The 25,798-nt window shown below is 38.3% G+C and overlaps 1 protein-coding gene across 9 annotated transcripts in view; it reads right to left on the reverse strand.

Moving 5' to 3' along the window:
• The window catches only part of NLGN4X (neuroligin 4 X-linked), a 331,646-nt gene that overhangs the window by 14,750 nt on the left and 291,098 nt on the right, over positions 1 to 25,798 (reverse strand). For all 9 annotated transcript variants that reach the window (XM_035289175.3, XM_035289169.3, XM_035289176.3 and 6 more), the window contains one exon: positions 1,242 to 1,427. In XM_035289175.3, coding sequence (XP_035145066.1) covers positions 1,242 to 1,427 — 186 coding nt within the window. The remainder of the gene's footprint in view (positions 1 to 1,241; positions 1,428 to 25,798) is intronic.

Below are 25,798 nucleotides of genomic sequence, written 5' to 3' on the forward strand. Positions count from 1 at the left end.
GTGCCTCATGCTGACATGACCAGCTAGGAGGTCCTTTGCTGAAAGTCATATTTGCAGGAGAGGAAGAAAAGGAAGGAGGGAGGGAGGGAGAGAGAGAGAGAGAAAATAACAAAGAGAGACAGAGCGAGTAGGGGGGAAAGGGAGACAGGAAAGGAGATAGTGAGGATGAGAGTGGGGAGACAGAAGAAAAGACAGGAGAGAGAAAGAGAGAAGGGGAGAAAGGGAGAAAGAGGAGGGTGGACAGTGAGAGGGAGAGAGAGGGGGAGAGGGGAGAGACAGTGGCAGGAGTGGAGAGAGAGAGGGTGAGAGACAGAGGAAAAGAGATAGGGAGTGGGAGAGAGGGAGGAAGATATATGGAGACAGACACAAACAGGAAAAGAGAGGGAGAGAGAAGAGTGAGGGGAAGAGTGAGAGAGGGAGGGAGACAGTCAGGGAGAGAGACACTATTTCTCTGGGTAGAATCTATTGCTACCCACAATCTACTTCTACATGAATGTACCAGACATGCTTTAATATTTCCAGAAGACTTAAAGAATTAATAAGAATTAGAGAATGACTTCTAAAAAAACATGTCGCTAAAAGCCCTGATGATTACAAAATCTGTACATCTGCATCCCTCATGGACATACTGTCTCTCTTCCATATCACTCTTACTAAGTTGTAGCTAGAAGTTAATAAAATTTCAAATAGTCAAATACAGTCAGAATGGCAAAAGAAACAAGTGTCAGGATTTTCAAAGTACTTATTTTGTTCCAATCATTGTAACCAACACCTAACCATCACACATTTAAATTAGGAGAAAAATATTGTAGACCAAGCATGGTGGCTCACATCTATCATCCCAATACTTTGGGAGGCCAAGGCAGGAGGATCACTTGAGTCCAGGAGTTTAGACCAGGCCGGGAAAACAGGAAGGCCACTTCTCAATAAAATTTTTTTAAAATTAGCCAGTAGTCCTAGGTATTTGGGAGGCTGAGATGGGAGAAGCCTTAAGCCCAGGAGTTGGAAGCCACAACGAGCTATGATTGTGCCACTGCACTCTAGCCAGGGTGAGAGAGTAAATGGAAAAACAGCTGAGTTAAAAGACACGAAGACAGATTCATCTGATGTTTTGAGCATTTTCTGTTGCAATTTTCAGAGTGACTTTTTGCAACCTGGACATGCATCTCAGATATGAACTATGACCATTCATTTCTTGGTTCGAGGCACTTGCCTGCCCACCCTGGGGGCACCCATATTACCTTCTGAGTAGTGGGATAGGGTCAACAGGCTGACACAGGAGGCCCCAGCCCCCGAGCCAAAGATGGTCACGCGCTTGGGGTCCCCACCGAAGGCTCCCACATTCTCCTCAATCCAGCGCAGTGCTTGAATCTGATCCAGGAGCCCATAGTTGCCTTTTGCTGCTTGGTCACCGGTACTTAAAAACCCTACGAAAGAGCATAGGACATTTTTGGCGGTCATATATAAAAAATGCATACACATCTCTGCTATTTGAAAAGATACCTTGTAGCTTGCCTTCTTCATTCTCTCTTTCCTCAACCCTCACCCCCACAAATTAAAGGAAAAACTGAAGAAAAACTTTTGTGGCAAAAATAATTATATAAATAATAGTTACTGTCTAGGTTGACATTATGATACCATGTCATTTCAGGGTATATATGTGGCTAATATAGAAGGCAAAATGAATTGAAAATATTAATAACCTGAAGCAATCCCAGAAGATGTTGTAAATTTTATTAGATTCAAGGTATCATTACTATGCACATTTTCTTTCTTTTTTTTTTTTTTTTTTTGAAAAATGCAACATACTCCTACAAGAAATTTTTCAGGGAAGAAAGTGTGAGTCAGTGGGGGAGGGTGTTAGTGCACATGTGTGTAAATATGTGCATGTATACAAAAGCAATGTACATCAGTTTTTCTCACTGAATTAGTCATTAACATTTTAACTCCTTTTAATGCTTAAGAATCAAAGTAAGTTACAGATGTCACCAGATCTCACTCATAAACAGTATGCACCTCTATTTTCCTACACAGCAAAAATATTAGTTACATAGGAAAAACTGTAATTATTGAACCTCAGGCAAAAGCTAATGAATATTCACATCTCCCCAACTGTTCCCAAAATATCAGGAGCTGGCCCTGATTACCAGCCATTATTCTAGAGGTCACAAAATCTGCAACTTTCCCAATCACTAGAAGCTAAAATTTGCCTTTAAAACCTCTATTTTAGGTTCAGGGGGACACCTGTAGGTTTATTATGTAGGTAAATTGCATGTCATGGGGGCTTGATGTAGAGGTTATTTCATTACCCAGGTAATAAGCATTTTGCAGATTGGCCTTTTGAAATGTCTTTTCAGGGTTCTGCATTTCTGACAACTGATTGGTCCCACTGGAACCAGTGAATCCTCTGTGTCCCCATAAAGAGGCAGACTCAGTGCACTAGAACTGTTTTCCACACCCCTATCATTGCATCCCCAACCAATCAGCAGCACTCATTCCCTAGCCCCTGTCTGCCAAACTATTCTTGAAAAACCCAAGCCTCCAAATTTTGGGGAAGGCTGATTTGAGTAATAATATAACTCCAGTCTCCAATTTAGCCACATCTGCACGAATTAAATGCTTTATCTATTGCAATTCTTCTGTCTTGACTAATCAGCTCTATCTGTGTAGTGGTAAAGATGAATCTGTTGCACGGTTACAGTGTTCTGAGAGCCAAATTGTGTTTCCTATAAATCATACTTAAAAACCATGTGGGCTTACTGATGCAGAATTCTGAGTCCAGAAAGTTAGCATTTGAAGAAAAAAAAAAGAACTGTTTTCCCAAGGCACCTGATCTGTGACAATTATCTCACTATCAATCTGTCTTCTTCTTTATTCATCAGCACCTGGCCAGGTTTTCCTGTAAATAAGACTGGAGGAGAGAACAGACAGCACACTATAGCTATGTGATGTGATGTGATGGAGCATGGAGAGGGAGGGAAAAGTGGGAGGAAGGAAGGAAGGAAGGAAGGAAGGAAGGAAGGAAGGAAGGAAGGAAGGAAGGAAGGAAGGAAGGAGGGAGAAAATTTTCCTGGCAAAGCTATCTTCTTAAGGGAAAATAAAGAGTGATCTTAAAAAAATTCTAATGGTGTGATTTTTGGCAAGTTTTTTGACACCAGAAACCCTGGTATTTATTGTAACAAATAAAAAATTATATTTTTAGGAATCCTGCAGACCTAAACCACTGGGTTTTGCCTCCTAATTGTAGAAAGCAAAATCATGGTAGCTCATCAACTTGGAAAGAGCCCTACATGATACCAAAGATGAGTGATGGGTTTTTTCCATGCTGTTCTCATGATAATGAGTAAGTCTCATGAAATCTGATGGTTTTATAAAGGGCAGTTCCCCTGCACACATTCTTTTGCCTGCCACCATGTAAGATGTGACTTTGTTCCTCCTTTGTCTTCTGCCATGATTGTGAGGGCCTCCCCAGCCATGGGGAACTGTGAGTCTATTAAACCTCTTTTCTTTATAAATTACCCAGTCTGAGATATGTCTTTATGAGCAGCATGATAACAGAATAATGCATTCAGTTAGTGCAGTTATTTTAAAACAGGTTTCATGTAAAAGGGGCCTAAAAACAGTAATCACAGTTTTTCCTTCTGCATGTTGATGGAAGTGAATATCATATAAACATGAGTATTTCTATTCAGGCTTGATATTGTTGTTACAATAGAAAAGTTTCCAATTTTTATTATAGATAATAACATAGATGTTTCCTCTCCTTTTGAATTATATCATAGGGTTTAGGAAAATAACTGCAGGTCTTTTGTTTCTCCATGCACTGCATGGCAGTGGTAAGAAACCCAATGGGGTCAGATACTGTTTGTCTTTCAATTAACAAAAGACATTGTTACATGATGTTAAAGCCACAATTCACTTTCTTTTAAGAGGTCATTCCTTACATAAACACAGTAGGCATTTTTTAGAGACAAATAATAAATAATTAAGTGAATAGAGAACTGAAAAATCTTTTACCATTTCAGTGTGTGTCGTTCAACTGTAGCTGGTGCATACATATAATATGCATATATAACCATATATATGCATGTGTGTGTATGAATGTGTATGCACACAGACACACATGTGTGTACCTTTAAACTAAAGAAGTGATACCAAACAGAAAATGTTTAAGTAAATATTCTTCAGTGAGAACAAACATAATTTGTGTTAGCTCACACAAATGAGGTCAAAAAGAAAGCTGTTTGGTGAAAATTAAAGCAGAAGCATAAAAAACAAAAATCAGTCAAATAGAGGCAAAACTAATCTTAGATGGTTATAGGCAATCATTGATGAGTCAACTTATTACAAGGTGAAGCTTCAATTTTCTGATTGAAATCATGTAGGATTTAACACAGGAGCACACATTGCACAGGATGGGCTGGAAGGGAGAGAAGCTGACGTGCTGCATTTAAATACTGTAGCCTGATAGGCAGGACTGGTTGAAATTCAGTGCCTTTGATTTTTAGTTTTTACTTAAAAATGGAATGAGTACTAGCAGACAATTTTCCAACTGTATCATGTTATCACATCAGTATTGCACAGAACCAAAGTCTATTTCCAATGTCAGGAGAGAAAATCTAAGACAATTATAACAGACACATGATTTTTTACATCACAGGTTTCCAAACTCTGGTGCCCCTGAACTCCTATTGAGATTCCTTGCATCATTTTCATAAAGTAGATAGGATCCCCAGACATTGATCTAGAATGAAGCTGCATAGGTATTTTTTAAGTGCTTTAGTTTAAATTATATAAAATAGAACAACTGAAGTTGATCATATTTTAGGAACAAAATATAAAATAATATAGCTTGTTTATGAAACAATAAAACATCAAAATTTGAAGATAATTGATATATGAGTTTCATGGAAATGAAAATTTGGGAATGACCAGCCGGGAAACAAATCTCTTTGAGTCAACTTTGAGTCTTTTTTTGTTTTTGAGACAGACTCTTGCTCTGTCACCCAAGCTGGAGTATAGCAGTGTGATTTTGGCTCACTGCAACCTCCACTTCCTGGGTTCAAGCAATTCTCTTCCTCAGCCTCCAGAGTAGCTGGAATTATAGGCACACGCCACCATATCCAGCTAATTTTTGTATTTTTAGTAGAGACAGGGTTTCACCATGTTGGAGGCTGGTCTCAAACTCCTGAGCTCAAGTGATCTGCCTGCCTCAGTCTCCTAAAAGTGCTGGGAATACCGGCATGAACCACTGTGCCTGGTCAACTGGTCAACTTTGAGTCTCCTTGAACATTTCTCCCGATTTGCTGCTGACTCTCATTCAGTTGGTTGTCACATCCTTCTGGTTTTGTTTTTCAAAGAGCTTGTACATCTTGTCCTTCCCTGGGTCTGCATCCTAGTGCCTGAGATGAGAACTACAGATCCCCAGGACCTGCCCGCTTAGGTGCTAGGGCCTTTTAGCATCCTCTGAATTTCCACACCATCAACATAATCATGATGCTCTCCAATGTAAAAGGATGGGTAAAACCCAAGAAAATGAAAATTGGAAAATTCTGACACAGGAGTCCTAATTCTTTGAATGCTTCTATGAAAATCTTTATTCTGAAGCATAAAAATAGCCACCCAAGGTTCCACAATTCACATGGACTGTAATTTTAAAAACAAACAATAGCAGCAAGCTCAATTTTCACAAACCAGAGACTTGAATGTATTGTCTTGGCTATGAGATGCTGTTTGCTTGCAGAAAGTGCTAAGGGGTATTTACATGCACGGACACAGAAACACATCTAAGGTGTCTCAAGAAAAAATAGTGGGCTGCAGAGTACTGTGTATATTTTATTTTTTGAGATGGAATCTCACTCTGCTTCCCAGGCTGGAGTGCAGTGGTGCAATGTTGGCTCACTACAACTTCTGCCTCCCGGATTCAAGCGATTCGCCTGCCTCAGCCCACCAAGTAGCTGGGATTACAGGTGCGTGCCATCACTCGTGTCTAATTCTTGTATTTTTGTAGAGATGGGGTTTCACAATGTTGTCCAGGCTAGTCTCAAACTCCTGACTTCAAGTGATATGTCCACCTCTGCCTCCCAAAGTGCGTGGATTACAGGCATCAACCACTGTGCCCAACCCATTTATTTTGTTAAAAAATAAAATCTGGAAGGAAACCAAACAATGGAGGGTGATTATCTCAAAAGATGTGGTTATAAGGAATGTTCATGTTTTATCGCTAATATCTGCTTACATTTTGTTCACAAGTTAAATCTCCTTATTTAGCAATCACAATCATACACACAATATAGTAAGTATGTTGGACAAACAAATTCATTACTGGGAATCAAAGGATCATTACGTGTGGGCCCATGTGACCTTCTCAAGGTATGCCCTGCTTATGTTCTGCAGCCTGCAAATCCACCACAGTACTTGCTAGCTACTTCCAGAACATGTCTTGCATTTTGATATGCTTGCCTTTTTATATGAAGTCCCCAAGATCTAGAGTGCCCTCTGCAGGGCTGCCGGGAGACCATAAATTGCCTTGAACACCTGAGCACACTTTCCTGTGGCTTTGGCTGCACACAAAGCTGCACGGCTAGCTCATGGACACAGCACCACTTGAAAGGTCAGTCTGACCTGAAGGTCAGTCTCTGCATCTTCCGCAGCGACTTCCTGCATACTCAGGTAGGACCTGGCCATCTCTCTCTACCAATGTGGGCTCCTTTCCAAAAGTGTCCTGTGTGATTATCTTTATTCTGTTGGCATAGGAAATGGCTTTCAGTGGATTTCTGTTACAGAATGTATCACTTTACACAAAGGCCATCTGCTTGGTGATTGCTTTTGGAGTTATTGCTTGCAATGGATTCAGTCTGACATCCTTCTGATGGAATCTATTGTAAAGCCTCAAGCACATGACTTAAGATTGCAAAGCCTGACTTTCTTTATATGTGAAATGGGGAGGAGAACAGTAGCCCTCCCATAGCAAGTTGAGGGACTCAATTGAACAATGCACAAGAAATAGCATTGCGCCTGGTGTGGAATGTGTTCGAACATGGTTGTCTGTTAGCCTGCTGTTAGGAATATCAAAGGCCATGCTGGTTAGTGTTGCTTCACCTACACTTACTAGGAACAAAGAAATGTTCTTCAAATATACGAAAGGAGTCCAAAGGAAAAGAAACTGACTGCTGGTCAAATTAGACTTTGACTTTAAAATTATGTAGATGATAAAGGGAGATTGTGTGTTCTCCAATGGTATTTTAAAGAATGAATTAGATTCCATTTATTTCTTAATAATTTTGCATAAAGGGGGTATGTATGTATTTATTCCATCTGCTTACTAAGTGTTTATTCTGTGTTTAAAGTCAAAAGAGAAAGACAAGGCAAAAAAACACATCATAGCTTTTACTCACACTATGAAATGTATGGAAAATGCTCATTCAACAAACATGTATGACCGTCATGATGACCCCAAGCAATGTACTAAATCTGGGGGAAAATAATGCAATAGTTGAGTGCATTTCCATAGATATCTTGAAGAATTACAGAGAAGGTTTTTTTTCATTTACATGTGCTTCTAATGAGTGCATTGTAAAACTTATTTGAATGGAAACTAATATTTTTCACCATCAAAGTATGGAGATAAAACACATATTAAGATCCATCTTTTGTACTTCAATGTGATTGAGGGCACTGTAAAATGCATATAAGTAAAACGACAACTTATACAACACTACATGAGATGAATTAGAATTCATATTAGATGCATGAAATATTAGATAAAGTAATGCACACATATTAGATGAATTAGAACTTAGATGCAATCACATGCATAGTAGCAACGTAAATATGACAGCACATAAAATAGCTAAATCCCAGTGGAATGCTGCATTTCAGGAACAGAAAGGTTATTGAAGAAGACGACAATGTTTTCTATAATTGAGGAAAGGCAAATTATATGTGTATTGTACCTTAAGCTACACACTAAAATTGTTCTGCTGGCTTGCTGCTTTAACCACACGCTCTGCCTCTTTAAGTTCTTAATTATTTATACTATTGTTTAAATTATACTTTAAGTTCTGGGGTACATGTGCAGATCGTGCAGGATAGTTTTATATATTCTAACATTAAGGTTTTTGTAAAGTCTTCCCACTTTTCTTTTTGAAGACAGCTACTGCATAACTCTCATCTTCCTGCTGTCCTCAGCCACAATGCATACACCTGGGATGTCCTTTCTAAGCCTGAAGTCAGAAACTTTTCCTACAAGACCTGAAACGCTGGCTTGATTTTGAGACTGTATCTGAGAAATCAGTGCATTCTCTTTTCACTAAGTGCAATTCTGTTTTTACTAAGCAGGAGGGATGTTTGATTTGAGAGCAGTTATAGAGTTCCATTATATCTCTTATTATACTGAAGTTTATTGTTATAATTGTCATTTTTGATAACTCTGTCCCAGTCGTGCTTGGAAGTCTTTATTTATGGAGAGATTTAAATAGCTGGGGCTAAGATTTTTCTCTGAGAATTAATGTACACAAAAAAACCATTAAATGGATCACATACCAGAGCAGCTGGTCAAACTTACCTCTGTTCTAAAAACTAGGTTTTAAGCAACCATCACAGTAACAATTCTTCACTTAAGAACTTTTATCTCACAAACTTTTATAGGCTCCAACAGTGCAATTCTCCTGGGCAATACACACACACACACACACACACACAAACACACACACACATATAACACTCTTCCATGCACAGACAGCTCTGTGCACACACAGCACATGGTGGCTATGTTCGGTCCATTATATTTTGGTCATTACTCTTGTGTTTAACAAAATATAATTAACCTCATGATATCCCCTAAAGCAATAGAAGAACCAGAGTTGGGGTTAATTGTTGGGGGGGAAAGCACAGATTTTAATATAACAAAACGTAATTGAGATAAAATATTTAGCAGGCATTTGGGGTTAATCCATGGATTCATTCAACAGGTCTTCATGGATGCTTAAACTACACTAGGCATGCTTTGTCCCTAGTGTTGAAGGCAAAGAAATGAATAAGATAAACAGGATTTTGGATGTCAGGAAATTCGTATTCCAGCACGGGGAGACAGACTATGTGCAAGCAAAAGTTAAATAATGTACTGTATGAGTTTCCTCATTGTTGCCATAACACATGCCACAAACTTGGTGGCTTAACACACACTTAGTATCTGATACTTTTGGAAATCAGAGGTCTAGAATGCTTCTTCAGGGCTGGTATCTTATGGAGGGTAAATGGAGGACCTGATCCTTGTTTCTCCTATCTTTTAGAGGCTTCCAACTCATGGAATCCTCTTCCATGTTCACAGCCAGCAGCATAGTATCTTATTCTCTGTCTGACCTCTGTTTCACCTTCCGATCATCTACTGCTCCAAGCTTCAAGTTTCTGTCTTATAAGGATATTTTTATTACATTGAGCTCACCTAGATATGTGAAGATACTCTCCCCATCTCAAAATTTTTATCATATTAACCAAGTCAGTCTTACCACATAAGGTAGGATGTGAACATATGTAGAGGGCTGTTATTCTGTCCTCAACAGCAGGGGTCCTCAAGCCCCCAGGCCATGGACCCAGTTTTGGTTAAGGACTGGGCCAGCAGGAGGTGAGTGGTGGGCAGATTACCACCTGAGCTCTACCTCCTGTCAGTTCAGCAGTGGCGTTAGATTCTCAGAGGAGTGTGAACCCTATTGTGAACTGTGTTTGTGAGGGATCTAGGTTGCCTGCTCCTTATGAGAATCTAATGCCTAATGATCTGACGTGGAACAGTTGCATCCTGAAACCATTCCCCTACATGGAAAAAAAATTATCTCCTGTGACATCAGTCCCTGGTGCCAAAAAGGTTGAGCACTGCTGCTCTGCAGGTTGCCTGACGTATTATTGAGTGGGGAGATACTTTTATATATTCTAGATACAAGTGAATTCTCTGCTCTATTGGTTGAAAATGTTTTCTCTCAATCTGAAACTTGCTTTCTGAGTTCTTCATGGTGTCGTGAAGTCCCTGCCAATACATTCTTCTGTGGCTCTTACATTTTGTGTTCTACATTAGAAACTTCTGCATAACTCTAGCTGGCAAATATTTGCTCCTAACTTTTCTTCTAAACAAAGCATCTCTGAAGAGGTAGAAATGAAAGAAAATAATGACAAGGAAGCAGCTACAAGATGATGAAAGGGAAAGATTCCTAAAAAAAATTACAAGTTGCAAAGTTTCAAATGGGAGACAGGTTTAAAGGGTGAGGAAAACAGAAGGAGTCCCAGTGTAGCTGATTCATCATTAGCAAGGAAATGTGAAAGAATGGTATTCTAGTAGTAGGCAAAGTAAGTTTACACTTGGAAGAGAGAGTAAAACGTTGGAATTGATTATAAAGCAATGACAAGGCATAAGAGTTGAAACATGGCAGTGATGGGACAGGATTTACGGTTTTGTAAAGCTCATCAGAGCCACTGGTGGATGTGACTGAAGAAGGCTGCATTTGGAAGAAGTCCACGGCAGTCGTCCAGGTGAAAGTTGGTCTTGGCTTTAACCAGGTTAGTGGCAGTCAGGGTGGGAGACATTCAGTATCTTCTGGACATATGTTGTCAGGGTGCTTCAGGTTTTGGTGGTAATAGAAGATGTGAGTATGCGGTAGGAGTGGGGATTTGATGTTTGCTCTAGTTTGGGTTCATGTTAGATTTGGGTACGTGTTTGTGAAGAGTGCAGCATCATCCAAAGTGTGTCAGTTGTAACCAAGTTACTGAACTTGGGTAGTGCCCTTGGGATAGGGATGTATCTTCTGGGATTTCCACTCTGTCTGAGTTACACACACATTCAAGGGTCCTAGTACTGTGGCCAAATGACTGAATCAATCTCAGCTTCTCTTCTATCTGCATACTGGGCTTTACCTATTGTGTGACTCTCATAAATGGAAGCTCCTTCTCTCTATGACATTAAACAAAATGACAAATGTGAAAGACCTTCATGCATTATAAACCTCCATGGAAATGTAAGATTCTATTATTATCTTGTGCAGGAAGATAATTATTAATGGCTGGGTGGTAGTGATGATTAAGAAGAAACACTAATAGCATGTTGTGTTTACACTGACTTTAGTTCAGAACAAAGTATCTTCATTGTTGAAGAAGTGGTGATTCAAGAGCTTTTGTATACAAAAAAAGGCATGTCAAATATGATCACACGTTAAGTATTACACACACACACACAGACACACACACAGATAGATATACTTTAGACATGTATATGTCTAGAATGATTCCAAAGAACAGCATAGCCTTATTTCATTATCATTGCAACAGTCTCAAGGTTGCCAAACTTGACAGACAAGGTCAGAAAGTTAAAAATAGAGATTCAAATGAAAACATGTTCACTTTTTTCCCCTGATGCTTCAATCTCTTAATGACCCTAAGCTTCTTCTCACTGTATGACTCAGCGGCATTGAAAATGAACCAGAGAGAGAGAGGAGAGACAGAGACAGAGAGAGGGACAGAGACCAAGAGAGAGAAAGACGGCGGGGTGGGGGGGGGAGAGAGAGAGAGAGAGAGAGAGAGAGAGAGAGAGAGAGAGAGAGAGAGAGAGAGAGAGAAGTACCTCCAAGCACAGGGGCATTCCTTTATTTCAGGAACACATATTTATCAAGAGCTCTTCGGCAACCTGCAAGGTGTTTGCAGGGTAAGTGAGGGCAATGTCTCACAGCCCTATGGTACCGACAACCTGGGAGGGCTGATCTGTCTCAGGATATATCCACACAACCTTGAGTTGTCTGTAAAAACTCAAATTTTATAGGCTCCACTGCTGACTTCTAAATCAGAATCTCTGGTGGTACCATTCAACAGTAGGCATGAAAATGGAAAGTTATTTGAATGCATATTCACGATTTGGGTAGTACTGCTTTGGGCAGATGCATTGGGCAGCTGTAGCTACATGGTATTAGGCTTTTACAAATAAACTTAGCATGGCCCAGGTAGTATTTTCTAGATTCAAGGATGAAGGCTGCCACAACACATAATGGGAAGGGTCTGTCTTTAGTGAGGCAGTCTCGGGTTTTGCTGTCTTATTCTTAGTATCGTAGGTGAAGCGGACAGCCACTGTGGAAGGAAAGAGCAAGGAACCCATGGCCATCTCCTCCTTTTCTCTCCAACATCATAACTGCTCTTCACGAAGAATCAGAGGAAAAATGGAAAGGGTTTCTTTTGTCAAAAATAAAAATCCCAGAACCAAATGTTTTTTTTTCTCTCTCTCTCTCCTTTTGCTACATCTGTCAAAAACTGTGAAGTCAAATTTATGCTCAACTCCAGTACCAGAATCTCTTTGTTCCTTTTGCTTCATGTGTCAGATTTGGCCTCTTTTATTTTTTGGGGGGGAAAAAACTGGAGGAATAAGTTCTAATGTTCCATGGCACTGTAGGGTCACTATAGTTAAAAATAATACAATATGTAGTTTCAAATAGCTAGAAGGAGGAAACTGAATGTTCCCAACACAAAGAAAGGATAACTGCTTTAGACAATGGATATGCTAATTACTTGGATCTGATCACTGTACAGGTATTGGAACATCACTATGTACCCCAAAAATATGTACAATTAGTACTCGTCAATTAAAAATAAATAAATAAATAGAAACTTCAAAAAGCACCTAACATCTTTATGCAAAATGTCTTAAAATTTTTAAAGTTCTTTTAGCACATTACCTCATTTCCTTTGTGTTCCTGAATCTAAACAATTTTTCTAGTGTCCTGGCTTATGTTCATGAACAAACACACACATTATTTTAAAAGCATTGGGTCACAATGTGGAGCCAACCCAAATGCCCATCAATCAATAAGTGGATAAACAATCTGTGGTATATGTATACACAATGGAATACTACTCAGTCGTAAAAAGGAATGAATTAGTGGCATTCATAACTACCTGAATGGGATTGGAGACTATTACTCAAAGTGAAGTAATTCAGGAATGGAAAACCAAACATCTAATGTCCTCATTCATAAGTGGAAGCTGAGCTATGAGGATGCAAAGATGTAAGAATGACACAATGGAGTCTGGGGACTCAGGGTGAAAGGGGTGAGAAGGGGGTAAGAGATAAAAGACTACAATTTGGGTTCAGGGTATAGTGCTTGGGTAATGGGTGCAATAAAATCTCACAAATCAGCACTAAAGAACTTACTCATGTAAGTAAATACTACTTGTTCCCCCAAAACCTATGGAAATAAAAATATTTTTAAAAGTTCCAATTCATTAATAATAAGTTGTTTTGCAAGTAGACACCTGCTTATCACCCAAGTTCTTTTATTACCTTCTTCTCCTAGCCCTGAACTGCCCACCTCATAAACTTGGTGTAAATATATTATTTCTATCTTCATCATCTACACTAAACACTTACTGATGCCTATGTCCCAGTGTCAGAGATTCTTAATTAGCTGTTTTGGGGTTGAGGTATAGGCACATGTATTTCAAATACATATATATAGCTGAATACTTTTGATGAAAATTAATTTTGTGACCCACACATTTAAAGGGAAGGCAAATGAAAACAATGACACCCTCTTTTCCATAACAAAATTCTTCTTCTCGTTTTCTTACATTGTTAATTTCTTATGGAAATCAATGAACTGTCCCATCAAACTTTATCAAGCATAAACATCATTGGTGGGCTTAGGAAAGAAATAATAGTTTGCAACCCACATCCCAAATTTTAGATTCATGAAGCCTCCTCCCAGGTATAGGATCCCAAATTTTGAACTTCTAACAAGTTGCTGCTTTGTGAGCCACACTTTGGACATTATTCCTGAAGAACACTCCATGTTCTAGAATTAACAGAAAGTTTCCTAACCATGTCTTGTTTTCTTTCTCCTCCTGTAAACTAATATTTAGTTTATAGGTTTGATTAAGGTTATGGTGCCCTTTATATGAAATAAGGCACCTAGGAACTTCTCTGTACCTTATATTGAATTTACAAAGGACTTATATAATACCTGCTAGTGTTATTTTTAATCATTTTAAGAGTGGTTGATAATTGCATTGAGGTGGTAATGAATTCCACCATTTATATATGTATAAAAACCTACTAAGTTTTTCAAATCATTAGAGATAATTTCCAAGATCTCTTATTGATATGGTTTGGCTGTGTCCCCACCCAAATCCAATCTTGAATTGTAGTTCCATTGCCGCATGTTGTGGAAGGGACCAGGTGGAGATAATTGAACCATAGGGGCAGTTTCCCCCATCCTGTTCTTACGGTAGTGAGTTAGTTTTCACAAGATCTGATGGCTTTACAAGGGACTTCCCTCTTCACTGGGCACTCATTTCTCTCTTCTGCCACCACCATGTGAAGAAAGACATGTTTTCTTCCCTTTCTGCCATGACTGTAAGTTTCCTGAGGCCTCCTCAGCCATGCGGAACTGCCGAGTCAATCAAACCTCTTTTCTTTATAAATTACCTAGTGTCCAGCAGTTCTTTATAGCAATGTGACACAGATTAATATATTACTTAATTTGGGGTTTCACAAAATAATGATTTTCCCATAGCATTGCTCTTTCTGCATATATTATCTGGAGTTTTATTTGTAATCATCAATTTTGTAGTTACTCTGAAATTCAGTATATACATGAAAAGTGAGAAAGAAACATGATTTTTTATTGATCCAGATTCAGAAAAACGTGATCGTGGCCTGGTAATATAAGCAATGAATTTGATTCCGGGTGTCATGATGAATACATGCACTTTTACATATTATCTTTACAGATGTTCTACTTGTCCCACTGTAGCTGGGCAGAGTTTCTTCTGGTTGACATTTGGGCTTTGGTTTTTTTATTGTTTCTTTGTTTTATACATATACATACACAAACATATGTCTGTCTGTCTGTCTCTCCACCCCCCCCCCAGTCGAGAGATATATTCTGTCTCTAGAGAAAATATATATATATACCCACACACACGCAGACACACACATTTATGTTCTTAGATATAGACTGTTTCCTAATCATGTGTCTATCTATGTATTTCATGGTTTGCCCTCTACTGCTGGCCCCAAAGTGCCAGGAGGATATACATATGTATGTATGTAAACGAAATTATTGACAGTGGTTTTCTTTTGTTAAAAGATTTTTCTTCTGTATGCTCTTTGATATTGTAAATTTAGAGCAATGAAGATATATTGTTTTGGCAATCAGAAAATTAGAAAAATATAAAACACCGTATTTAAAGGAAAGAAGATATCATCTGAAATGGAATAGAGAAAGACAGTTCACACACAAAAAAGGTGTTTTATGGCCTTGGAATGGTTTCAGAAAGGAACAAAAATGCAGGACTGTTCTTGAATCCCTACAGCCAGCATTTGATCAATTGTACTTTCTGTAGCGTATCTGGGAAAAGTCTGGGAACAAATTGTATGTGGGGATGTAGAATGTGTCAACAAACTTGAAGATAAATCACTGCGTTTTATGTTTGGAGTTCAGCCCAAAGCAAATATTTCTGTATTATAGGTTCTTCTAACAGATGGATGGTATAAGTGGTTCAATACTTTTGTTGACTACGTCCTCATGAAAGCACCAGGGGGAACATGAATGCAGGTAGAAGAGAATTTACGTTAGTTCTTGCAGTGCTAAAACCAGTTCTTCAAAAAGACACTCCATCCACCATGCATCTGCACAGACATTAGAACTCACATCCCTGGTGTGAGTCCACCACCAGCTGGTAATGATCCTTGCCTGTAATCTGAAGGGTTTTACATGGGTTTCATTTCTACTTCTCCCATGCTTGACTAAGTCTTCCTCCATTCAGATGTCTTACTCCAGCCTGAAGCTCACTGTGTGCTATATCGAGCTAAACATCTTTTTTTCATTAAAACTGCTCTTTTTTCTTATTTCATGTGTTAATATCAAAAGGATGTATCCACCTACACAGGTTAAAACAGTTGAATTCGTATTTTTACCATGGCCTCTCTTTGTAGAATCCCAGTATTTGGTTAACATTTTGGGCACACTAATTTTTAATGTTTAAATCAGTTGTCACATCCATTACTTTCTTTTCATTCCCACACTCATCTGCAACTCCAGGCAAGAAATCTGTATCCACTTTTAATCGCTGCCTGCCAGTTTTTCCCTCCGAGTCTAAACTTTTCAGAATTCCCACACTTGGTGTTTTATCCTTATGCTAAGTCTCAATTAAAATGTATTTTGCTCAGGAAGGTTTAATAGCTGTGTTATGGCTGGGTGCGGTGGCTCACATCTGTAATCCCAGCACTTTGGGAGTCTACGGAGGGTGAATCATGAGGTCAGGAGTTCAAGACCAGCCTTGCCAATATGGTGAAACCTGTCTCTACTAAAAAATACAAAAATCAGCTGGGCGGGGTGGCACGTGCCTATAGTCCCAGCTACTCGAGAGGCTGAGGTGGAGAATTGCTGGAACTCGGGAGGCTAAGGCGGAGAGTTGCTGGAACCTGGGAGACGGAGGTTGCAGTGAGCTGAGATCATGCCACTGCACTCCAGCCTGGGTGACAGAGCAAAACTCTGTCTCTCCCCCACCAAAAACAAACAAACAAACAAACAAAAAAACACTTGTATTATATGAACAAGATCCTAGGCTTGTCTTTCAAAGCCATACACACAATCTTTGTTCATCTAATATTTGTTTAATATCTTCCTTCTGCTCAATCAGAATAGTCCTTTGAACTCTGTGTTCTTATATTCATAGTATGTCTGTCTTATGCTTTCATTACATAGATACTGAATCAATGAATAAAAGTCCTCTCAGGTTGACAGGTGGCCTCAGGGACAACTCTCTTCCAAGCAATCGTATGACGAGGAGGGGGATTATCTCAGCTTGAAGTTTTTTCCAGTAGAGGGGAAGGAGATTTGTAGTATGATAGAGTTGTTTAAATTTTTTAGCAGTGTACAAATATTTTAGACAGTTTACTTGCTGGATTCATTTATCTTTCAGTAGACAATAAATAGCAGAGCTTTTGAAATGTGATTCATTGATAGTGCAATCATATATTATTTACCAAGAACGTGCAGCATACTTCCTGCTGCAGCAACTTCCGTGTGAAAATGCTGTCACTGAGCTTCACGGAAGCCCCTTGGGCCCTTCCATCCATCAGCAAAGATATCATATGGATAGAGCTTGCTACACTGAAATTTAATTCCTCTTTCCTATCAGATTACCTTAGCCCTGTCATACAGTTAGAGAAAGACTTATTTTTTTAATTTTCAATTTTTTTTAAGAGATGGTGTCTTGCTATGCTGCCCAAGCTGATCTTGAATTCCTGGGCTCAATGATGCCCTTGCCTCAGCCTCCTGAATAGCTGGGACTACAAACGTGCACCACCGTGCCCAGAGAAAGATTCATTTTGGTTTTAGTTGATCTGCTGATTAATCTGTTGTTGGAAAATACAGTCAGTGATTATTATTTGTGAAGCTTTGTTGGAAAGACAGTAGCTTGTCCATTTTGAAAAAAAACTACATAAGATTTAATAAACTAGTAAATATTTTAAAATAGACTTTGCTACATATATTTTACAAGATGTATATGTGTAGTCAGGGCGTGGTGGCTCATGCCTGTAAGCCCAGCACTTTGGGAGGCCGAGGCGGGCAGATCATGAGGTCAAGAGATCGAGACCAGCCCGCCCAACATGGTGAAACCCCATCTCTACTAAAATACAAAAAACTTAGCTGGGCATGGTGGCGCGCACCTGTAGTCCCAGCTACTTGGGAGGCTGAGGCAGGAGAATTGCTTGAATTTGGGAGGCAGAGGTTGCAGTGAGCCGAGGTCGCACCACTGCACCAGCCTGGCGCCTGGTGAGGGAGTGAGACTCTGTCTCAAAAAAAAAAAAAAAAAAAAGAAAGAAACCTTGTCTCTACCAAAAAATTACAAAAATACCTGGGCATGGTGGTGTACACCTGTAATCCCAGCTATTCCAGAGGCTGAGACAGGAGAATCACTTGAACCCAGGAGGCAGAGGTTTCAGTGAACCCAGACTGTGCCACTGCAGTCCAACCTGGGTGACAGAGCAAGACTATGTCTCAAAAAAAAGATGTATATGTGTATATGCATCTTATAAAATATGTCTGTGTATATATACATACATATATACACACACCTACAATGTAGTGTGTATATATATATATATAAGTATATACATGCATACACGTGCACACACACATATTTTACACTTACTATTTTGATATTCTATAAGATTTTGCTTAAGCTAATATGTATAACTAGAATATTGTTGAATAATACAAGGGAAAAGAAATATCTTTCCTTCCTATCCTAGTTTCACGGATAAGGCCTCTATAACAAAAGACACATTAAGCAGAGGAAACAGTGCACTTCATTTAATAACAGTTTTTTAAATGACACAGGAGCCTTCAAAGGGCAATGAAGACCCAAAGAAACAGGGAACCCTGTGTATTTTTATGCATAGATGCTTAGGCTTGATAAAGAGTGGACAGTCCTGGGAAAGGATGATTGAAGGAAAAATGTATATGAACTAATGGGAATAAACTGGGGAGAATGTAGCAAGGTCTGTGTGTTCAGATTCTCCTCTGTGTCCTTTTGTCTTCAGAGATAAGAATGTTCTATTCCTCTTGGTACAGAGTCACCTCTCATAGGAGGGTATTATGACCTGGCTTTAGGGAAAAAGGATGGGGTGAAGGTCAGAGAGAACCTTCCTGTTTCTGCTGTTTTCTCAAAGACTAAGGTGCCATATCTTGGGGTGGCATGCCCTATGAAGAATGCTCATTACGTAGTTCTTGATAGGGCATACCATCCCAAAATATGGGGTGGCTTCTTTCTGTAGTTACAGGCTGTGATAAATTCATTAGTCCTATATAGGACAGATACATATTTTTTGAAAAAAGTAACTGGCAGTTGACCAACCATAAGAAATGTAGATAACAACACACTATTCTCATGGCATCTGATGCTTCTGTGCAGTAGCACTTATGGTGTGTCCATAAATCAGCAGGGACCCTTCTCTGTGGAGGCAGGTAGATGCACAAATCCTCATACTCTCCCCTGTAACTATAGAATACAAATTGTGGGGGATAGGCCCCAGAATGTGCCTCAAATATAATACATATATGCTAAAAATGTTAGGTCAAACTTTATAGAAAACAGAGAAAACCCCTTGTTTAAAGCACGTAAGAAAACCTGTAATAATCTCACCATGTTGTAGAACAGGAAGGAAGCTTCCATCAGACTCAAATGATCAATATGATAGGAATTCACCCTATGAATCTAATGTGGCAAAATCAGAAGGTAGTGCAAATAATTAGATTTTAAAAATCTGTATGTTATAACAGATTCATCCCTACAGCCTCCAGAAAGGAAAGCAACCCTGACAATCTCTTGATTTCAGCCATGGGAGACCCTAAGAACAGGACCAAGCTAGGCTCCACTGCAGCAAGATTTCTGACATACAGAACCCTGATGTAATAAATGGCTATTCTTTTATGCTGCTAAATTTCTCATAATTTGTTATGACAAATTTAACAAAATGTATACCGTAAACAGAGAAATGCAGAAAGGAGATATAATAGAGTCATAACAGACATGTGCAAACATACAAACATGTTTTTACTGATATATACAAAAAATCGGTACGTAATAAAGTTCACAAATCAAGAAGGAAATAAAGGATGGTTTTAAGTACATCAAAGAAATCATCTGTCCAAGGTGAACTGAACGGCAAGTCTACCACCTAAAATGAGTGAATACAAACTCTCCCAGAGAGCAGAAATAAGTGTTCTTTTACTCTTTCTACACAGCTACCATTTGTGGATGCTAAAACTAGAAAATCTCAACAAAGACAAATTACAGCCTATCAGATTTTGTACAGAGACAGATGCAAAAAAACATGATTAATACCTAACGGCAAATACAAAAACAGTATAAAGAATATATTGAATATCAAACTAAGCTTAACATTAGAAAGTTCAATTATTTAATTTACCGCATGAAAAACATTAAACACAAAACAGGGATAATCTTAAAAGACAAAGAAAAATGTCTTGAACCAATTTATGATTTTATGTTATCAAATTACAGAAAGAAAAACATTTCTTTATCTGAAAACGGTAGTTCATTTATATTTTACTCCAAACATTATACATAATGATAAAACATAAAAAGCCTTTTGTCTAAAGACAGAACAAATCAAAGACAGCCAACTTCATTTCTATTCAATTTTGGATTCAACTCTGAACGTAAGGAGGACAGGAAGCTCTGATATTGTTCTTGGGTGAATGAAACCGTCCAACCTCTTCAAGAGTTTTTAACCTGAGAGTGTATATCCAAATATGCAAATAAAATATAGTTCAGTAAATATATTCCTAGGTAGAAAAACTTTTGCATATTTTTTTCAAGAAGAGAAACGCACGGAATGCTAATAGTTAAACTGTTCACATAAGGTCAATTCAAATATCCAGCTCCTAAAAGACTTACATATCTTGTGTTATAACCATCGGATGGGGTTCCATGTATCAGTGAACATGAATAAACTACAGCTCCAAGTATCTTCATGGTTAAAATAAAAAACATACTCTTCAATGGAAAAGAAAATCCCAGGTCAAGAAGACCACAGGATGATCCCATTTATAAAAAATCAAACGCAGACCATGTAATATATTCTTTGGGTTATCCTGTAGTGACAATTTTGTAGAAATAAAATTTAATAAACGAAGGAAATAATGAATGAGATTCGCAAAAATAGTTACCCTTAGGACAGGTTCAAAGAAATACAATTTATAAAAGGAATTGAGAGGAATCCAAAAATTGTCATCATGTTCTAATTTTAATTCAGGTTGTGCACAGAAAGATGTTCATTTAATTATTCACATCCATATTATGAAACATTATCTAATAAGAAAAAACAAAAATAAAAGATTAAAATTGTCTATGGAAGTTGGAAGTAGAACTGCATAAAACAACTTGAGGTATAAAAAAATGATACATCCTTGCAGTAATTGTAGGTCAAATCCAGCAGTTTAACAATAAGAGTGATCACTAACCTTAAATTTTCTAATCCTATGAAAACCAGGAATTTAAATTTATGGTCAAGTACCAGATAGATATTAAAATAATTGTTTATCTGGAATCAAGAAAATTATACGTGTTCTAATTCTTCCCAGTCTTGTGCTAAGAGATCTTTCATTAACTGGAACAAATTAATCTAAATAATTAAGTCTCAATATTTATAAAGGCATTTTATTAAAATGGCTTTTAAAACTAATGTTCTACCATTTTCAGTTCCCCTATCTGGAGACTTTATTACTGATTATACATTTTACTGGTGGTTTTCAGAGAGGAATGAACACGTGGGCGTTGTTTTGCAAGAAAGTTCCCGGCTACCTCCCCTGAGAGTTCTGATGTATTGGCTATGTTACTGGAATTGGTACACAGTAATTATTCAAATTGCAAGCACAGCTAAGAGATGCAATAAGGCTTCTAAAGGAGTTCCCTCGTGTATGCAAAACTATTTTAACAGCAGCACACATTATTTTAACACAGAGAAGCAAAATTCATCTTCAAAAGAGAACTGCTTTTCAGAGAATTATTTGTTAAATCATAAGTGGCAGAGGGTGAAATCCACAAACAAGAAGAGACGGTGGATCTTTTCTAGCTGATCAGGGGAGCTGAAAGTTGAAGCATGCAGAAGAAAATTTCATGTTAGGATACACAAAAGGTAGTCAACAAAAGGGATAGATGCTTGATTTAAAAGGTTTATTTTTCCATCGTATCCAATATGATAAAATGCCCCCAGTTTCTCCTCAAATCTTCAGTTAAATCTAATAAACACCCCCCCACAACCCCCCTTCACACACACACACTCTTCTACACATAGTTGAATTATTATTTTTTGAAGCATGGTCTTACTGTGTTGCCGAGGCTGGAATGCAGTGGCATGATCATAGCTCACTGAAACCTCAAACTCCTGGGATCAGGGATCCTCTAGCCTCAGCCTGCTGAGTAGCTGGGACTATAAGCAGGTGGTACCATACCCAGCTAATTTTTTTGTATTTCTTGAAGAGACAACATTTAACCATGTTGGCTAGGCTGGTCTTGAACCGGCTCAAGCAATCCTCCCACTTTCATCTTCCAAAGTTCTGGGATTAGAGGTGTGACCCACTGTGTCTAACCTTGAGTGGATTTCTGAATTGACAAGTGGCTCAGTTTTTCATGTTGGTATGTGAGGTGGAAAACACATCATCCATAAAGGACAATAGGTAAAACTGGCACCAAATATAACCATATTAACCTGAGTCCTCATCCATCCTCTGCAAGTAATTGGCAGACATGTTTGGACAGGAGGCTGGAATTCCAGAGCGACTAAAGTTCAGATTTGAGTCCAGATTATTTCTTTATTTACTTTGCTTATGAGGATGCCAACTCCATAGGCAGTAATTCCAGCTGCAGGGATCTGGGTTACTTTTGCTTACAGCTGCCTCCAGGAGCCTAAAATGGTCCCTGGTGCACTGCTGGTACAGGTAACCATTGGTTGGATGAATGCATTTTCAGGGATAGAGAAACCCATATTATCTCAACATAATACAATGATGTGGCTGGAAATATCACAAGTCTAACCACATGTATTTCACCTTGAAGTCTGTACAAACAGAGATTATGAATGAAAGTTTCAACATCTTTTTCTCTGTTGCATCTTTTTTCCCCAAAATACATTGGAGAGTTTGTTCAAGTCTGTGGTATCCGTAGCGGCTGCAGGGCTGCAAACTCCACATCTACCCTACAGGACTGAGAAACTCAAATCCCGAAGATCAGAACAGGGACACGTTTTGTATTCAGATTTGTAACTGAGTAGGTTCAGGGTTTGAGTTCAAGTTCAGATTCATTTAACGATTCAGATCAAAAAAGATGTTGAATGTGTGTACGGATTTTAGCCCAGGCTGGGATCTCACAGTCAGGAGTCAAGGAGCAAAATAAAGATCAAAGGTCAAGGGTTAGGATAGGTTTCAGGTTCATATTAGGATTTCGGTTCAAGTTCAGGTTGGGGCATGGTTAGATCACTAAGAATGTCAGGGTAGGAGCAAAGTTCAGTGTTATGTTCAAGGGATTACATTCATTATTAGGGACGTTGATCAAAGGTCAGGATTAGGATCAAAGGCCATGAATTTGGTGGATGACTTCAGTGTTCGGATCAGGGGTCAAGAGTCAAGGGTTACTGGCAAAGTCAAGGGTAAGTTCAATGGTTTACATTAAAGTTAAATTACTTGTTGGGTTGGCCTTGCTTTTGAGTTCAGATTTGGATTCTTTTTCAAGGTTTGGTAGGATTAGGTCTCATATCAAGTCACTAGTTAGGGTTTGGATTCAAATTTGGATCCAAATTCTCATTTTCTGTTCAGGGTCATGGGTCAACTCAATGGTCAAAGGCCATGGGTTAATTTAAAGGGTTCAATTTCTGTTTAGGGTCAGTATTAGGTTTAGGGTTAGAACACTACATGGGGCTCTTATCACTTTCATCTTTATGATAGAAAATCATAATCAGAAAAACACATGGAGAAGGGAAAAGATAATCTATGCATATTTTTAGTAGACATAATTATTTGAAGATATCAGCAATTAATGATTATAATAAGCTTCAACGTGGTACAGGAATATTTTTAGCACAAAAGATATTAGCGAATGGATGCGTTATGATATAGTAATCTAGCCAGTGTACTCAAAGGAATTCCGATGCAAGACCTCTAAGAGTTCACATTAACATTAACCTTAGACAATACTACTGTGAGCTACAGAGATTGTGTGTGTGTGTGTGTGTGTGTGTGTGTGTGTGTGTGTGTGTGTGTCTGTGTACTTCACATCATTGATGTTGAAGCTTGGTTTTCCATTATCCAATCCACCCATGTAGAGACACTACTGGATGAGGATGGATGCATGTCACAGATTTAGCCACATTTATGAATGGGAAACATACAGATTGAAAATGGTTCCCAACAGACATTCCATCTGCATGGAGAAGGGAACAGAAAGGAGTATCTCAGCCACAGAGCTCTGGGAGTACAGGACTAGAATGGTGTGACAGGAAATTTATAAAACACTGCATGTGGAGGGAGGGAGAATGCAAAAATATTTAATATAATAAATATCTAAATACTTAAATTTGGGAGTACAAAAATAGAGAGATGGTGAAAAATCAGATCACTCAGATGGGGCAAACACACACACAGACGCAGATTTACACACAGATCTCTGTGGCTGCAAGTGGTCTGATTTGGGTTAGGACAATGTGCCCTCTTAGCTAAAAGAGGATGTGACATTTGAATTCCATCAAATAAATTGGCTGAATTACTATATTAAAAAGTGTCCATTCCCTGTTTCCTCTTCTGCTCGAAAAATGTTCTACTAGTCCTTCCCATTCTAAGCTAAATTATTTGATGGTTCAGAATTATTTCTGTGTCATAAAAATATGTGTAAGATATTAACCTTTCCCTTTTCCAAGCATCCTTCTAATTATGATTATCAGTTACAATACAGAAAAAAGATAAGAGTCCCATGTAGTGTTCTCAATTCCCAGTTCTCTTCCAGAATTAAAATAACACAAGAAGAAAGGAAAAGAAAAATGTCAGGAAGAAACACCTATAATAATGTGGTTTACTTAGCAACACTACTCTTTACGATATGGTGTATCTGCAAGCTGCCCTATTTTTAACTACCTGGAAGTTTTTTCTGCGTAGATGTTAATTTTTTAAACTCTTTCTGGACCTAAATGTCTTGCCAAGGTAAGATAGCATTTAAATAATGATGAGAGCTCATACTCACCTGAGAATGGGCAGGAATGTGTGGAAAAATACAAAATGTCATCTCATCACTTTTAGTGCCTCAGCTCAGCCACCTGCAAGGCTACTGAGATCTCACTGTTGCAATATTAAATATGCAGGGATACATTGTTTCTAATGCATTTTTTATCCAGTACTAGGAACTTCATTTCATTAAGAAAAAAAATTCATTTCTCATACTGGCTTATTGAAATAAAGCCATTATTTTCAAGGATCAAATCAGGGCCTATAACTTTATTTTAAATATATGCTATACCTTCAACCACTAGCAGATTTAAAAAGCACTTCATATCTTATAACTACATTTTTCTTAAAATTTGTGTTTTAGTCTATTAACTAAGCTGCAATTTAAGAGAGAATTTTGGAGAGCTAAATAGTCCAAGCTAACTGAGCTTTAGAGTGTGTCTTCAATACACTGTGTTACAAGAAGCTAGTTTTGTTGCCTTTAGTAAAATCACCTAATAGCTACTGTGCTGCTAATAAATGGGGGGAAATAGTATAATCATATCTTTACGAAGATTTGATGCTGCAGGAATATGTAACATAGTGAACACTGTTTGGTTCTATTCTCTAGGGGGGAAAAAAAAACAACTTTTTTTACCTAAGCAAAATGGGATCCACATTCATAAATTACTTTAAAATGCCTTTCTTTTATCACTCTATTATAATCTATCATGGTAGCAGAGAAGCTGTTAAAACATGAAGAGCTGGAATAATAAATCACCAAAACCAGGTTATGGCTTGAAAAGTCTTCTTGAGATAGCAAAAGTCAATGGAAATCTCACAGTGAGGAAAAGGATAAAATGTTAGGGCTGGGTGTGGTGTCTTATGCCTATAATTCCAGCACTTTGAGAGGCTGAGGCAGGAGAATCACTTGAGCGCAGGAATTCAAGACCAGCCAAAACAACATTGTGAGAACTCGTCTCCACAAAAAAAAGTTTTTTAAAAATTAGATTAGCTGGATATGATAGTGTGTGCCTCCAGTCCCA

The sequence above is a fragment of the Callithrix jacchus genome, chromosome X, assembly GCF_049354715.1.
Source record: "Callithrix jacchus isolate 240 chromosome X, calJac240_pri, whole genome shotgun sequence".
NCBI classification, from domain to species: domain Eukaryota; kingdom Metazoa; phylum Chordata; class Mammalia; order Primates; family Cebidae; genus Callithrix; species Callithrix jacchus.